The 17,960-nt window shown below is 43.4% G+C and overlaps 1 protein-coding gene across 6 annotated transcripts in view; it reads right to left on the bottom strand.

The window, feature by feature from the left end:
* The window catches only part of CEPT1 (choline/ethanolamine phosphotransferase 1), a 475,568-nt gene that overhangs the window by 98,387 nt on the left and 359,221 nt on the right, over positions 1–17,960 (bottom strand). For all 6 annotated transcript variants that reach the window (XM_085600157.1, XM_085600148.1, XM_085600172.1 and 3 more), the window contains one exon: positions 6,717–6,848. In XM_085600157.1, coding sequence (XP_085456283.1) covers positions 6,717–6,848 — 132 coding nt within the window. The remainder of the gene's footprint in view (positions 1–6,716; positions 6,849–17,960) is intronic.

Raw genomic sequence — 17,960 nt, 5'->3', positions numbered from 1 at the left:
TTACATTGAAAAAGAGGATATTGTAGACAGGAGACAGATCAAATAAAGCCCATTTGAGCTTAAAAACATTGGACGTTTCCTGGCTGAATCGGGTCTGTTGGCATGTATGGTTGTACTACCATTGCCTCTTCCTTCTGCCCACAATGGTCTATTACATTGCCACAGCCTTGAAGGAGGGTAGATTTTGTATCACAGGGGGCCCCTGGCCCGTTCTGTCCACACCTGAAGTATGAGACCCTTGTCCTTGCCCTGCCAGCCGCATTTGTAGGCCGTATTAAATTGACCAGCGGGTCCTGTGTTGCTATATAATTATCCTGAGACATCCTTACCACTCAGCCAGCATAAAACCCCTGTGTAGGCCCTTCTGTTCAATATGTAGGCCTCTTTGTTAAATTGACCATAGCTCTGCAATTTTAGTGTATAGCAGTCTGAAGGCAGGTCTGCGAGGCCTTCTGCTCCAAACTAGTAGCCCCCACCCTACCCGAGTGCTCCGTGCTCGGTATCAAAGTTCAACATCCCCCTGAAGCTGTCGACATACAGTAGGCTGCATCCTGGACTGGTACTTGCTTCCTGGGCAGGTTTCCCGCTTTTAAGGAAGTGGCAACCGCAGAGCGTCAAGTTAGGAGAACTAAGGAGATTTTATACATGAATATATTGAATTCCTGTACAATACCCATTATTTTCTGCTTGCTCTATGGAACTTACGATAAGCGATTGGCCTGAGAGACTGACCTTTTCACCCAGTCCATTGTCAGCATTAAGTGGGTAAATGACGAAATGTCTGGTAAAATCTGCAGACGAAGCTTTTGGGTAGCATACGTAGGTAGATGTAGCGTGCAAAGGAGCCCACAAAATGATATAAAAAGGGAGCACCCACAGATATCGAAGGACAACCTCGCCGTCTGTATGTAGGTTAACAGGCTGTGCAGGTTTTCCCCAAGAACTGGGAGCTCTTGTCTTCCTTTGCTTAAAATGTCTTGCTCTGCTTTGCTTGAAGTATCTTATTCTATTTTACCTATATGAAATGTCATGTTATGTTTAACCATTGTTCTCTTTACTTTTGCATTTAAAAGATGTTGTATTGTAATTGCAGGAATGCTTGCTCTAAGAGTAAATGTGAGTGTCCCTAGGTAACATTTTCCTTGGTGTAACTTGTTTCTCATGATGCATTTATAGATGTGTTTTCTCTCTCTCTCTGTCAGTCCATTAATTGAGATACAGAGAATATCATGACAGCTGTATGATTATCTGGATTCTGTATTTTGTACTTTATGTCTCTATTCTGCGGTTTCTTTGAAGTTGCATCTTCTCATTAAACTGCCATTGTATTCTGCCTCCAATTCCATGTCTCATATGTCTGTTTTCTTCATTTTTGGAGCAAGCGTTTCTAGGCACCCCGGCTCAAATTAAGGTGCCCCTTTTGTCCCTGACTCACTCTCCTGCTCAGTTCTGTGGTGGCTCCCGGGGCTCTGGGGACCGCCCCTAGCTTCCTTGACCCGTAATAGATCTTCCCTCCAACAGCCTCTCTTGCAAGTCCTGTATTGTTGGTTTGTTGCCCCTGCCCCCCTTTCCACTGCCCTCCATAGTCTGTTGTGCTTCCACGGCCCTTCCTGCCTGCTCAGTGTGGTTAAATTGTTGCCTTTGCACCCTCCTACCTGCCTTCAATTTTCAGAGTCCGTGCCCCTGGCCTCTGCCTCTCAACAGTATCCTAATGAACAACTAGATCGCTAACATTCTATATTTATTACAAAAGTGTGGAACGCCTGACATCATCTTGATGTAATCAAAACTAATACCTAGAGCATTCCTTTAGAAATTACATATATGAGAGGGTCTTATTGGCATCAAAATTATGGTTAGTGCTCTAAAAGACTAAAATAAGGACATATTTTCTGAGTTTTCAAATAGCGACAAAGCACTTTTAAATTATTTATTATCTTTATGTTTTTTTATCTAGTTGACAACTTGATTAAATGTTGCACTTAGGGGAGAGGATGTGGTGTTACTTCCAGAACTGCAGACTTTGCAACTGGGGAACCAGGTTGAAGTTTCTGCTTCAGCTCGACATTCTGTGATTCTGGTCAAATCACTTAGTCTCCCCATGTCTACAACCAAAATGAATTTGTTCTTGTGTGATGTAACCAAAGCTCATGTAAAGCACTCCAATACCTGACAAGTCTGCACTATATAACACTGCAAAAACACAAAATAATCAGTGTTTTGCACACTTCTGTCATTGGGCTATATTTGGGCTATATCTGGGTGATTTTGGGCTACATTTGGGCTCTTTTGTCTCCGGTGGCCATCTTGGGAGATTCATTTGTTATGAAGTTTCCTAATTTCCTCATGTACTGCAGTCTCCTCAGTCGGAAATGCTTTCAGTTTTTTACTTTGATTCCATCATGAAGGTATTCAGATATGTCACACATTTGCCATAAATTCTGAATGTTAGCACTCTAGTTGCTCATTAGATCACTGTAGTAAAACTACTGTTCACCATGGAAGTCTGCTCCTGGTATTAAAAGTGCATGTTTCAGTCTGCATGTCAGAATTTTTTAATGAAATAGAAGAGGATTTGAGAAGTCACTCAAAATGTGCCCTCATTTTCTTTCTTCAGCATTAATCATAATTTCTATGGCAAAATGAACCCCCTCATTGTGTTCCTTTTTAAATTAAACGTTTTAAGTGTTACCAGTTTATTCCAATCATGATGGCTTCAGGTGTGCCATACTTTTGTCATAATGAAGACAGTAAGTGCTCTAGTTGTTTTTAAGAACATTCTTGGACATTCTGTCATTGGGCTATACTTGGGCTACATCTGGGTGATATTTGGGCTACATTTGGGCTCTTTTGTCTCTGGTGGCCATCTTGGGAGACTTATTTGTTATGAAGTTTCCTAATTTCCTCATTTACTGCAGTCTCCTCAGTAGGAAATACTTTCAGTTTTTTACTTTGATTCCATCAAGAAGGCATTCAAATGTGTCACACATTTGCCATAAAATCAGAATGTTAGCACTCTTTTTGCTCATTAGATCACTGTAGTAAAGCTACTGCTCACCAGGGAAAACTGCTGCTGGTATTGAAAGTGCATGTTTCAGTCTGCACGTCAGAATTTTTTAATGAAATAGAAGAGGATTTGATAAGTCACTCAAAATGTGCCCTAATTTTTCTTTCTGCAGCACTAATCATACTTTTTATGGAAAAATGAACCCCCTCATTTTGTTCCTTTTTAAATTAAATGTTTTAAGAGTTACCACTTTAATCCAAGCAAGATGGCTTCAGGTGTGCCATACATTTATCATAAGTAGGACGGTTAGCGCTCTAGTAGTTCTTTGGAACACTCTGGAAAGCTGCAGTAGAACACAAAGGAATCAACTGACAGTCTCTGCCCTTGTTGGATGTACATGTTTTACTGAGAATGTCAGACTTCATTCTCACATGACTGAGAAAGATAATGTGAATTTACAGAAAATAAGCTCTCAGTTTAGCTTATAGATCACCTTCCAAACCTCTGTGGTAAAAGCATGAGAAAATATTTTTCTCTCAATCATGATATCCCAGCAGAAGGCTTTTTCACATGGTGAAATCACCTTAGAACATACCACAATTCCTAAAATGAGTATGGTACCATCAACAAATGATTTATAATGTAACTAAAGTCTTAAAACCTTCTATTAACTGCAATGTTTTTTAATGAGGTGCTATCATGTATATTGGTCCCAAGATGGCTGCCAACACTTCTTGGATGAAGTGCTGACAGCCAATCAGATCTCAGGATGAGATGTGTGGTTAGGCTCCGCCCACATATATATATTGATTTAAATGCTATTTTCTCAGGAACTACTGAACAGATTTACACCAGACCTACAAAAGGCACTTCCTTGACCTGAGGACTACCTCTCTGCCAAATTTGAAGTAACTCTGTTCAGCCGTTCGGGCTGTAGCTGTGTCTAAAGGTCCTATGGAAAAATGCATGGGAAAAACGCGTTTTGGGACCCCCCTTTTTTCTCAGCCCCCGCTTGACGAATCCCCCCCGAGACTTTCAGGGTAAGAGCGGAGCGTAGCGCCCCACCTATTTTGAAAATTTCGCGAGGATTCATCGACCGGCGCCAAAGTTATTCCAAATACAATGTTGCGGATTTCCTATGGAAACAGGGTCCTAACTATAACTATCTACTGGCGACCGCCAGTAGATTATATATATATATATATATATATATATATATATATATATACACACACACACACACACACACACACACACACACACACACATATATATATATATATTCACTTAAAAAACCATAGGTTTCCCACATGTTATAGTTAGGTGGATATTTCACTCGTAAAAAACCAATGAAATTCCCCCGTTCTAGTTAGTTCAGATAACTATAACTCGCGCGCCCGCAATCCACTGCTCATGACGTCACATATTACATCACTCATGACATGGTCAGTGGCATCACTGATGACATCATCCTTGTGATAAGAGTGGCGGTCGCGCAAGTTATAGTTATCTGAACTAACTCCGCCTTGGCCTATCGCCACCTCCTCACCCCATACATTGCGCTTCTCCTGGTAGACTTTGAGAAGGCCTTCGACTCGGTGGACTGGGGCTTCCTTCAAGATGTTCTTGACATGATGGGACTTGGTCCCCGCTTTCGGGCCATGGTCAAGGTTCTGTACGCCCTCCCGAGGGCTCGTGTTCTGGTAAACGGAGTCCTGTCGGAGACCTTCTCGGTCTGTAGAGGGACGAAGCAGGGTTGTCCCCTTTCCCCCCTGCTTTTTGCCTTAGTGATGGAGCCCTTGGAGTCTTTGATGCGGTCTTGCTATCGTATGCGGGGATGGGAATGGCCCAGTGCTGAACCGGATAAAATCGCCCTCTACGCAGACAACGTCCTCATCTATTTGGCAGATCCTGCCCGGTCTGGCCCCCATTGTCTTCGCATCTTGCAATACTTCGAACAGGCCTCGGGCCTCCGTTTCAATCCCAACAAATAGGCCCTGGTTCCCCTTCACCTCTCCCGGGACTGCTTTGACTGGCAGTCCGAAATACCTCTACGTCGTCAATCATTCAAGTACCTGGGGATCTGTGTGACCTTGCTGCCCGAGCTCAGCTGGGCCCTCAATGTCACTCCACTGGTGAAGCGAGCCAAGGCAGACCTCCAGCGATGGCAGTCGCTGCCCCTCAACCCCATGGGGAGGGTGGCCCTTTTTAAGATGATGGTGCTTCCCCGCTTCCTTTACATGCTTCAGAACACCCCCATGTGCTTTCCCAGGGCCTGGTTCCGTGAACTCGACAGTTTAGCCAGCAAGTTCTTGTGGGGGAAAGGTAGTTCCAGACTGCGCTAAATACTTGCAGGATCCCCTCGTTTGACGTGGGCTTGGGGATGACTCACACCTTTATCTATACTATTTAGCCACGCGACTTCTCCCCATACATGACCGGCTCAACGGGGGGTGGTCCGTTCCGGCCTATAGGCTCGAACTAGGGGAGCTGGGCCTCGCGAGAATCCAATCCTTTCTATATGGGACCCCGATTCCTTCCCGTCTTCCGGAGGTGACGCGCTCTGTGTTATTGGCCTGGCGGGCAGCACTGCGGCACACCAAATGGACACACACTGACCCACTGTACACCCCTGTGGCACGGGACCTGGCTCAAAGAAGTGACCGGGCATCGGGGCTTTGAAGATTGGGACCTCAAAGGTGTCACGTAGCTGGTAGACGTTTGGGTGGATCACATGCGCTCCTTCGAAGACCTCCAGGTACAGCATGCCCTACGCTCACACCTCACAACGGGTATGCGGTTGCCAGATAACAGCCCGCCTCAAGCCCAGATTATGTTTGGGGACCTGGGGAAAGGTGGCATTTCCCGTGCACTGATTAACAACACCCCGACTTCCCTGGACCGACTGGGGGCACAATGGGAGGACTGGGTGGGCCCCTTGGAAGAAGAAGACTGGCGTGATGCCCTTATGGCCCCCAGAACGGTCACTGCCTCCGCTAGGTTGCACTTGGTGCAGCTTTATTACCTGCATGCCGCATATCTCACCCCGGTACGCATTCATCGCGCGGGAATTAGTCCGTCCTCAACCTGTACCAGGTGTGGCCATGACCCCGCTGACTTCCTTCACATGGTTTGGGACTGCCCCCACCTGGTGGGATTTTGGAAGGGCATCGAAGAAGAACTCTGAGGTTCTAGGGTGGGGGGTTCCCCACGACCCTAAGCACACGATCCTGGGCATCACTGATGGGCTGGACAGGTCACGCAACGAAAAACTGTTCTTCACTACAGTTATGGTGGTAGCTAAAAGACATTACGGCCTCCTGGAAATGCCCTGAACCCCCAAGTGTGGGGCGTTGGTGGACTGGGGTGGATTGGTGCGCCACACAGGAGAAAGTTATGTATATGGCACGTGGATTCCCTAAGAAATATCGCAGAATTTGGGGGGGGAAGTGGCGGAGGGGGGTCTAATCATGATGGGTTTGACTGTTTCCATCTCATTTTTGTTTTATTAATGTCTGTACATTGGGTAACGAGAAGTTGTGTATGTGATTCTCGATTATTGAAATACGGTGCTGATTGGCTGGTGCATTCCTTCTGTAAACTGAATAAAGATTTGTTTATAAAAAAAAATAAAAAAAATCACAGAAGCAAGAAGTTAGCACTTAATACAGATCGAATACAATTTGGAAATGATAACAAAATAACTTACTGCTATGGTTGATCCATTTTTGCCAACACCACCTGTGAAGATTACTCGAAAGTAATTAGTGCAGGAAAATACAGTTCCTGCTACAGTGCATAGAGCTGGGAGGATTTTCATTTGAATATTCAAAACTGGTATCTTTAATACAGAGAAAGAAAATGCATATTAAAATAAAGATTCCACAATCAGAAACGTGTGTGTATATATACACACTGATGGCATACTTAACAATTCCACCTTTCTATGCATATGACTGGCATGAATATATAATTTCCCATTTCCCATAAATAAGATAAATATACATTAGAATTCCCCAGTGAACAAAGATTAAAAATACTTCAAATGTATTCGCGATAGGACCTTAAAACAGAAAGCACAAAGATATTCATGAGAAGTAATGCATATTATTGCATTGTACTGCATCATTTACACAGCGCTTATTACCCAATAGTGCAACAGTTAAACAAAATACCTATTACTAAAATGATCATGGCAACATTGGAAACTAATAATTATTTCATTGTGTTCCTTTGTATGCTCCACAAAAAGAGACCCATTATCATCACAAACACTATTTGAAGGTTTATAATCCGAAAAAGATTTTCCCTTCTCAGACTGCACGAATAAGGGCGTTTTGTTATTTAATATGACACTGAGGGTCGCATAATAAATTTAGTTCGATAGCACATACCAGACCCCTATTTCAACTGAGATGACATTAAGACTAAGCAAGTGGCTTACCCAGAAACAGATATTTAGCGGACACACTCATTCTCCATCTCTACGTAATGTACTGCCCTCCAGCGGTGGGGCTTCAGATCCATAAAAACGTAGTGCAGCTAAACCGGATCATCTCACTTCATTCCCACATCCTAGCATGATGTGGCAAACTTAAGGCCTATTTCAAACAGAAGAGCTCTAACCAAGACAGAATAACAGTTATAAGAAAAATAGCAACTTTGCTTTGGTAGCTGTTTTTTTCTTTGGCTTAGCATGCTATAAAAGATTCTTAAAGAAAAGGTTTTCTCCTCAGATCACAAGGACTCAATTTTATGTGGACATATACATAACGTTGGTTGGATTAACAGTGATCTGAGACCCAAGCGCTCGGCTATTCTTCCTGCTACCCAAATTGAGTTACATTTTACAAAAGACCGACAACAACTATTGTTGATTCTGTGCCACTAGCAGGACAATACAGGCATTACCTCTGATGCCACTGAGAAGACCAAACTTTGTTAAAAATGATGGAAGAACTTCCACTTTGCAGTCCTGCAATCTCCGCCAAAGAAACATGTCAGTGAAAAGGCCTTTCTAGTTACTTAAGGGGACCTCAAAACTCAAGAGAAAGATTCATCTGTCAATGCATAAAATAAGTAGAAAACAACTGCCAATAGTTGCAGCAATTTCAGTCCAACCGACGAACATTTTAAAACTCTCCTGAAATATTGCTTATCAAATTATTATTCAGCAGGGACCACATCCATTGTACAAGAACAACCCAACAATATCTCGTGTTATAGAATTTGACTACATGTTTGGAGAAAAAGAGTATTAAAATCTATTTAAAAAATGAATAAAAAGAGCATGAACTTGGTGTCAACCAAAATAAAAAGTTGTATCTAGAGAAAAACAACATCATGCTCACAAGGGTCACTAGACTAAGTGTACCCGTTTGTATGTAAAGATATGGATAATTTACTTTTAAAATCCAGTCAGTGTAATTAATGTAAGCTGGAGGGCTAGATCATTACCAGTATAAACAAACAGAAGCTTAAGAATGTGCCACTCATCCTGGGAAAACACGTGATGTTTGAGAATTATATAGCGCATCACCTTAGACCAGAAAAAGAGGCATCTTGGCGCTTACAACACTGCGCTTGAAACCCCTGAAGGAAAAACCTGGCAAAGTCAGAGAAAAATAAAATAAACCACAAAGCGTTTAGCTGATAACTGGAGATTAAACAAATAGGTCTTCAGCTGTTTTTTGAACTAGGAAAAGTTTGTTTGCACTCTCAACTATAGTGGCATCGAGTTCCAGGTCTCTGCTGAAGTAATTACAGAAAACGCCTGCCCTCCAATTCTTGTCTTTATAAATCTGGAGATACAGATATGAAACTGAAAGCCAGGTCGCCAAGTTCTAGGTGGAGTAGATCTGGAAAAGAGCGAAGTCATGTAGTCATCTACTCTTCGACAATTAATCGTTCCGTGGTATAACAACAAAGCTTTGTAAAGACATCAAATACGAAGCATCCGAGACCGACACTCTGAGCTCAGGCCCAGCACCAGCTTTGCTGTGGCTTTCTGGAGTATTTGAAGTCTTTAAGAGTTCTGATTTGGAAGGCCTGGCATAGAGAATTATTGAAGTTCAGCTGTGACGAGATCAAATGTTCTAATAACGGATCATTCAGAAGACGACGTCAGCAATAGTACAATTTTACCCTGGTAGTTAACTGGTAGGAGGGTTCAGTTAGTTCAACGCTCACAGCAGAATGATGCTGTGACATACAGGTGAAGTGCCTGACTATTTGAAAGGAGATGCTTTCTTCCATCTTTATAATGTGGAAAAATTGAGCACCATTACACTGGATAACAGTAACAGATGCTAGCTAAAGGCCTAGAAAAGACAGAAGTGTGGAATAAGGTGCTAAGTGTAAAAATGAAAAAGTTAATTGTTAATATGGTTTAGGCGAATGTAACGGCCAAAGAAAAACTGCTAGGCCTCTTTCAACAAATGGGAAATTCCTTCTATTCTGTTAAAGTGTCTCCTAGAAGATTTACATTAGGTGAATTTTCATAAAGCAAGATTAAAGCACAAATGGAAAAAACTACTAACATTAGGAAAAAGCAGACTGTTGAAGATGTATGAAGCTGGGCGTGCTTTGCTATACTGAGTAACATCCTTTTTAGAAAATGCCATCCCTGTACCTCTTTCTAAAACAACTGAGGTGACAAAATGTGGCCATTTCCCCACAACTGAAGCTGCATCACCCAGCTGGCTAAAGAGTGCGGGGAAGGAGACCACAGCTCAGGTCTACAACAGAACAATGGGAAGCCCTGTATGTCTATCATGAAGTTAGGGACATTGTTGCAGTCCATTGGTCTCACAGACTACAAGTTCATCTCACTGACTTCACTCGATGGTGCTGCAGAACACAATTGACGCAAACTGAATGCAGGTTCGAGCGGGCTATGAGCACCAGGGTACAACTGTGCTCGTACAGCACCACAGTAAAGGCCAACATGCCAGTTGCAACCTGCCTGGGGCCACATGCTAACGACTCTACATATGGGAGCGACCTCTCAGGATGTCAGGACATTCCGCAAGTAATAGATCGATTTTGCCATTGACATGTGCTTGCAAATCTTGCAGAACTGGGTCTCTGCATCTACGAGTCAAAGCAGTCTGCATCCAAGCAGCTTCAACAGAGACTCCAGGACACACTGGAGTTTGCTTGATTAAGATTGTTTAAGTATTGTCTCATGTGCAGTTTTGGGTAATAAACATGTGTATTAATGATTGTTATGATGAATATAATCATTAATGATATTGCACTTGGAAAAAAAATATTAATGTTTAAAAGTGTGATTTATGTAGTTTAGCTAAGCCACATTTTCGTGAAGGTAATTTAATTAAAATAAAAAAATAAAACGTTTCTGGTGTTTTGTTTATCCTGCTCCTGCTTATTCCCCCTCCTAATAAATGTTCCCGATGCGAGTCTCCCCACAGTTTTCGCAAGCTCAGTACGTGACATAACGGAATAATCTTCATTCTTCTTAGAAATGGGTTAGTTCTATAAACCTTTAAAAGGACAATCTTGTTTCTGATTTGTCCACTTGTGCTCTCCCTAGTCATGCTATGCTGAATCTGCAGTTCTGCTGATTGTTTATGTGCAAAATGGGTATAAAAACATTTGGTTTTATATTGAGGTGGGAGACAAATTACTTCACGAAACTGTCCGATTATTGAGAGGTTTCCTTTCCCTACTAGAAATACTGCTGGAGTTCTTTAAGGACCCGACATTTGGAGATCCTTTTCATGATTCCGGACTTTGTATTCTACTTTGTAAAACTTCAGTATCTAACACTTCGTGGCATGTACTGCATTATTATTTAACGCCTATTATAAACATTTTTGTAATAAAACTAACTTTTTAACGATTTAGAACTCCGTTCTTGAGTGGTCCTAGTCACTATTTTGATTTACTGTGCTACATTGTTGGGTCTGATGTCGTGCAGGGTGGTGTCTCTTATCGCTAGATCAAGGGTGTTCGAGCCGATCGCCAGAAGTAAATTTGGGGGAAATCAAAATATCGGGGTTCAGTAAAAAGTACTGAGGTTTGGGCTCCCACAACAAAGGATGGTAAACGGGAAGGAGAAATAAAGACGAACGTGTCTGTGTTGGTTTCTGAAGACATCTTAACTATGAAGATACAAGAATCTAACACTGTAACAAGAATAGCCCCTCGCTTGCACCATACAGATAAAACTACAACCCGCACTTCTAAGTGCACTATGTCGGCCCACCATTCATTAGTCCATGTGGAAGGATAAATCTGAAACATCTGTGGACACTTCGAAAGCCTGGGACTTTACATCACTGATGAAGCGGATCTTCTTGAAGCAGTCTGAAAACATCCTCTATCTGCCAGCCAGATTTTAAGAATGTAAAAGAGGAGACCATGGATGTGTTAGCTTATACTATGTGACTACTGGAGACATGGTGGAAAACAATATCAACGCTGTTGCAACAAAGTAGTTTACTCACATGACTATGTTCTATGTGCCTCTCTGTGTTTGCTGGCAACTATGAATAAGACTAGCAGAATTCAAGGACTGTGAGAGGACTTTGTGGGCATGAATAGATCTTCCGAAGAAAAGTAAAGCTCTGCAGTAGGGTACTACTTTGGGAACCATCAGGAGTCCACACTGGGAGAGTGAAGTGGTCAGGGCCCACTGGAGTTAGACAGTCTTGGAGAAACGCTACCAAGACAGAGGGTGGAAGGACTGAAGGTATAGTAAAAGCATGTGAGTACAGTGTGAAGGTTTGTTGATCAAGCGGACTACCGCTTTTTAACTGGTTGTTTCAGCGGATTGCTGATGGTAAGTGGTATGCATTTCCAGTCGAGGCCTTCTTGATGCCATGGCAAAGGCGACTGAGCAAGATTAAGCAATGGGAATGAAAGCACATTTCATAAATAAGGATTGGCAAATCCAATAGGTCGAGCTTGCACTGCTCTAAAATATTTGAGGAGCGGGTAACAGTGCAAAACAAAGCATAAAGGCATCACTTTCTGTATACAATCCATCTTTGAGATAGATTTTAATGTGACATGATTCAGAGTATATTTTACTTTATTTTTTTAAAAAAAATATTCCCACAAGCATTTCAATGCACAACTTCCATTGGAGGCATAATGATGAATCAAACAGCCAATAAATGGCATCGAATTAGTTCTCTGGGCAGAGCCCACTCTATGCTTATTTTAAAGAATTGGTAACAATAAGTAGCCGACACCTACGCTCTCACGTCAGATCTAAATATGGAGGAGAGCAGATATCAGGAAAGATGGGGCAAAGAAGATGAAGAAAATGCACAGAGGGCATGTCAACTGCAACGTAGTAAAAGTTGCTGTTTATGGGTATGCTCGGAACATTTAACACAATCTTTGTAAATCTGGCTTGAAAGCACAGCTGGCAAGGGACATTATGAGAGCAACAGAAAAAGTACCTTAAGAAGCACTACTGAGAGATGGGTTTTGTTTCTGCACACATGTTGGTTACCTTTAATGAAGTATTTAACTGGGCAGAAGGTGTGAGCTTCCACGAAAGAGTGTGAATACTGCCCTCAAACAGGCTAGTGGAGTCATTAAGCTGCCATACTAAAACGTGTTGACATAGCAACATTTAAGGGCAAAACTTCATCATGCCACACTAATATTAGGGGACTACTACAGGTTTTACCTCACTTGCTGCCAACAGAGTAGTCTCTCCATCTGTACAAGCAGTTTAAGAAAGCTACCTCCCTGAACACCTACATGACCCTTCCATAAATTCACCCCATCTGTTGCCTGCTAAAGATCTTTTAATGTATTTATTTGACAGTAATTTCCCTATTTTTAGGTTTCTTGATAACCAATCCCATGGCTCGACTTTCTGCGGGTGGAAGTGATTCGTAACGTAACCTAGTGTTCTACACAAGGTTCGGGGTTAGAGTTGTGCGAAGGCAGAGTGAACGTGTTGGTGAGTTGTGTGTCAGTGAGGGGGAGAGGGGCGTTGTGCGAGTGCACGGTTAAGACTTATGAATGCATGGTTAGGGTTGAGCCTCAGTGTAGGGTGAGCTGAGTGAGGCCAGCTTGGGTGGTGTATCAAAGCAGGGTGGACAGCGAGCGAGGGCAGTGTGGGCAGGGTGCGAGGGCAGTGTGGGCAGGGTGCGAGGGCAGTGTGGGCAGCAAGGGAGGGCAGTGTGAGTGGTGTTTATGTATAAGGGCACATTAAGAGTTGTGCCCATGTGAGTGCAGAGTGGTGTACCAGTGAGGGGTGAGTGGGTCTGTAAGCGCAGGTGGAGTGGTAAAGCTATTGAGAGCAGGCTGAGAGTGCAGTGGTGAACCAGTGAGGGGTGAGCCCATGTGTATGCGCATGTGGAGTGGTAAAGCTAGTGACAGCACGCTAAGCAGTGTGAGGGTGAGCCGTGCACGGTGTCGAGTGAGTGCAGTGCCTAGGTGAGTGTGGGGTATGTAGTGTGCCTGTATGAATGCACAGTGACACTTGTGTCTAGTTGAGTGTGTGATCAGTGGTGTGCTTGTGTTGGTGTAAGTGAAGTGGTGTGCTGCAGGATCAGAGGCATGCCATGTGATTGCAAGGATACAAGACATCCGTCGGTCAGTGCATGTTAAGCAGTCTGCCCATGTAAATCCCGGGTAAGCAGTGCGTTTATGTGACTGCAGGGAGTGCGGTGTGTGAGTACCGGTGGGGAATGGTGTGCGAGTACAGGGTAAATGGGATGTGTGAGTGCAGTATGTGAGTTGTGTCCATGTGATAGCAGGTTCATTGTGAACCTGTGAATGCAGGGTGGCAATATGCCAGTATAACTGCAGAATCGCCGTGTGCCCAAACAAGTGCAGAGTACCTCTATGAGTGCAGCAGGTATGGTGTGACTGCATAAGTGCAGAGCGAGAGTTGTGCCTATAAGAATTTGCCAAAATGAGAATTGGCAAAACAATTTGTCTATAGGAGTGCAGGGAGAATGGTGATGCCAATATAAGTGCAGGATGATTGATGTGCCTGTGTGAGCGGAGGGTGAGGGGTGTGCCAGAGTGAGTGCAGGACGAGCAGTCTGCCCACCTGAGGTCAGGATTGTGCGACTGCAGGATGAGAAGCGTCTGTGTGAGTTGTATCTGTACAGGGTGAGGGTTACTCCTATGTGAGTGATAAGCATGCCCATGTGAATGCAGACTGAGAAGTGTGCTCATGTGGGTGTATGGTAAGCATTTTAGCTGGGTGCCTGTGTGAGTGCACAATGGAATGTGAGCCATTGTTAATGCAGGGTGACAGTGTGCTTATCTGAGCAAATGGGCCCATATGTATATGTACTGGATAAGGATTGTGTCTTTGAGAATACAGGCTGAGCAGTGTTTGATTGCAGGGTGAGGGTTGAGTCTCAGGCACGCACCTTTAGTGAGAAAGGGTTAGAATTGTGCCCGTGCAGTGTGCCAGTAAGAGTGCAGTGTGACTGGTGTGTGCCCATATGAGAGAGTGTAAACATGGTACCTTTGTAAATGCAGGGTGGCTTTCAAACATACTCACAAAGGGTAATCAGATAAAAAAGGCCCATAGATTTGTGAGAAGTGTTGTTGATCCAAAATGAACACTAAAATCTCCATTTGAAACTGCATTCCTTTGCATCAGGGAGACAGCCTCTCTCCGACACACTATGAATATATCCCCACCTAAAATAGCTGAAAACTAGTCAGCTGAGTTGCCTCATGTATTTATTTAAAAGTGTCAAGCACTACATGGAAATGTATCCCACATGTATATAGGTGACTTTGTGAAATCTGGAACAAGGGTTCCCAGACAGATCCGAATTATAGAAGCATATGGGTAGTGTATATATAAATAGTAGGGCTGGGGGGTAAATTCCGTTCCGCTCGCAGAATTTGCGGGATTTGGATAATTTTGCGTTCCGCGGAGAACGCAGAATTGCCAAAAATTTCACGGTCCGCGACATCGCGGAATTTTTTGCTTGTTTGCGCTTCCAAATGTGTGTTCGGAAGATATTTCTCCCCCGAGCACGCAAACAGCGTTCTCTAACAGGAAAAAAGCACCGCGAACGCGCGGAACAAGCAAATTCCGCGTGTTCGCGCAACTCTGCGTGCCCTGCAGAGATTTTTTACCGTTTCGCGGAGCTTTGCGTAGCGCGACTACGCAAATTCCGCCCACTCCTAATAAATAGGTATGAATTGACATTCTATTGATTACATTTTGTTTAAAAATGTGAGGTAGAGGGATGAACATGCCTACCCTAAAATTCTCACCGAGAAGATGCATGTGCACATGGAGGAGGTTACTATATGATAGGGTGAACTTGTACAATCCTGCATGAAGAAAAAGCGTAATTGTTCATGTGGGGACTTGTATTCTGAAGTAACCGCATATTTTGTGTATCTGTTATTTTCATTTAGCAGGTCATTATTTTGATACAGTATATGATCTATGGCATATGAATTTGTTGGTCATAAATTGTTTTTCTGTAGATGAATTCAAGTCCGGTCACCCGATAGACAAGCCTGTGTGTAAAATTGCCTGTTCGGTCCTGAAGTAAGTGGAAAGAAAAGAACACTTGGCCACCGAAACGTGCGTTTACCATGTTTTGGTTTAACGAAAGAGACCTAAACATGCGAATTCTGTGTGGTATACAGCACACAAATTATGATCATGCTCGATGTACAGTATCTGGAAAGAAAGGGGGACAGGGAATGTTTAAGGGATTTCAAAAGGTTTATATAAGTACTGTAATTTAAATATTGTCTGTAAAATATATATATCAATTGAAAGTTTACCAATGAAGAGTAAAACACAAAAAGAACATTAATTTGTTCAATAATTTGTGTCGTTTTTTGGTACACTTATAGTGAAGAAATAAGAGTTGAGCAGAAGGTTTTAGTCTTTATTTTGACTACAGGTTGAGAGCACTGCGCTTGTGTGAGTGTGAGGATGTGGCTATGTGAATGCAGGGTGAGACTATGAGAGCTAGATGAGGAGTGTATGGATGTGAGTGCAGGGCGAACGGTGATCCCATGTGATTGCAGGGCGAGCGGGGTACTAGTTGCAGAGCAGCAATTTGTGAATGCACATGTGCAGCATCACTTTGACAGCAAGCTGCAGAATAAAGGCAGATCCAATGCATTGGTAAGGCTCTTTCTGTTAGAGACTAACTGCAGATTCCTCACCTTTTGAATACTTTCCCAGGCATCAGACTAGCTCTATAAACTTTTAAGCAGTGCCTCTGCACGGTAGTAGGTGGTGCCGTGCGGCTCCGTACTTGTACCATTCCGGAAATGATGTGCAGAGCCAATATAGGCCCAACTCATGCATGCGGTCAGTTGATTTTGAGGCTGTCCGCAAACACTGAGCCCAGTCGCAAATTGGAATCGACCAGGGTGCAGATTCCTAAACTTGGGATCTTTTTAGAGAGCAGAGTCCAATTCACATAACAAGGAAGGTAGAAGGGTTGGTGAGGAATCTGTAGTTAGATACAGTCTCCACTAAAAAGAGTGTTACTGAAGGTAAGTAACTTGTTCTTCTGATGGAGACTTCTAACTTCAGATTCCTAACTTTTTGAATAGAGTAATACCTAGCAATTCTAGGTGGGTCTGTGAATTGGCTCTAACCAAACAGTCCTGTAGGACCGAGTGAGCAAAATGCCTCTCTCGTAAACCTGGCAGGCCAGACAGTAGTGCTTTGTGAACGTGTGGAGGGACGCCCACATAACCGTCTGGCAAATGTCCAGGTTTAGGAACTCCATGTGCCAATGGAGCGGTACCAGCCATTGCTCTGGTAGAATAAGCCCATAATATCCTTATGGGAGCTACTTTTTGACCAGTGTGTAGCAGAACTTTAGCAGTGCACAACCAGCAAGAGATTGCCCCTTTCTGCATGGCATTCCTCTTCTTCGTTCCGGCAACTTAAAAAAAAAAAGAAGCTGATCATCCACTCTGTGTTCACTGTCAAAGTTCAGCAGTCTTTTTGAGTCTTGGCAATGGAGTGTTTCCTCCTAATCCTCCTTAGATGGAAGAGGCTGAACACAGAACTGCAGAAAGGCGTGGAACAGCGTCACTAGTTTGGGAAGAAAGGATGCCATATTCCACAGAAACAGTTTGTTTGGTAAAAACGTGGTATATGTGGGGGTTGACAAAGACCTTGAAGCTCACTCATCTGCCACGACGATCTTAATGGAAATGAGGAACACTGTCAAAGATGAGAAGCCGCAAGTGAAAGCTGTGCAAAGGCTTAAAGGGAATAAATCTCAAATATGTAAGGATCAGGTTAAGATCCCACAGCGGGATAACAAAGGGAGAACGAGGAAACAAATGTTGGTAGTCGTTAGAAATAAAAAACGCATCACAACAGGTGATTTTAATAAGGAGGACTGGTGCGGCAACAGTAAGAAAGACTATAATAGCCAAAAAGTACAGTTTGACTGTGCCCAAAGCAAAGATTTCCCAAGCGAGGAAGAAAATAATTAAACATCTGACAACTTGGTCTCCAGGTGGTATATCGGTTGTGTGCGGCACCAGACCACAAATTTGTCCCAACAGCAGACGTGTATAGATCAACAAGCATATACAGATTTTGTTGAGGAACGTCTGGCTTTAAGATAAAATTAACCACCGCCAGAAGGTCAAAGGTGTTCAGTGGCCCCCGCTCAGTCTCCAACCACGAAGATGGAGATTGCGGCAGGCCAGGTCTAAAACCCTGCCCTGTTGCTGCAAAAGCAGATCCTCCCAGAGGTGCAGCTTGATAGGAGACTAGATGCTCATGCCTAGGAGATCCAGAAACCATGCTGTCCGTGCCCAATCCGGGCCGCTAGGATGACTTGAGCTTAGTTGTTCTTGATGATCTTCAGAACTCTCGCCAGGAGAGGTATGAGTGGGAAGATTTACAGGAGTCCAGAATCCCATAGCGGAGAAGAGGTCAAGTCAAGGTTCTCCCCTCTGGGTGAGACTTCCACTCATGACCCACTAGACC

The sequence above is a fragment of the Triturus cristatus genome, chromosome 1_2, assembly GCF_964204655.1.
Source record: "Triturus cristatus chromosome 1_2, aTriCri1.1, whole genome shotgun sequence".
Classification (NCBI taxonomy): Eukaryota; Metazoa; Chordata; class Amphibia; order Caudata; family Salamandridae; genus Triturus; species Triturus cristatus.
The sequence above is the reverse complement of the archived record's forward strand: the minus strand, read 5'-3'. Positions and strand labels throughout refer to the sequence as shown.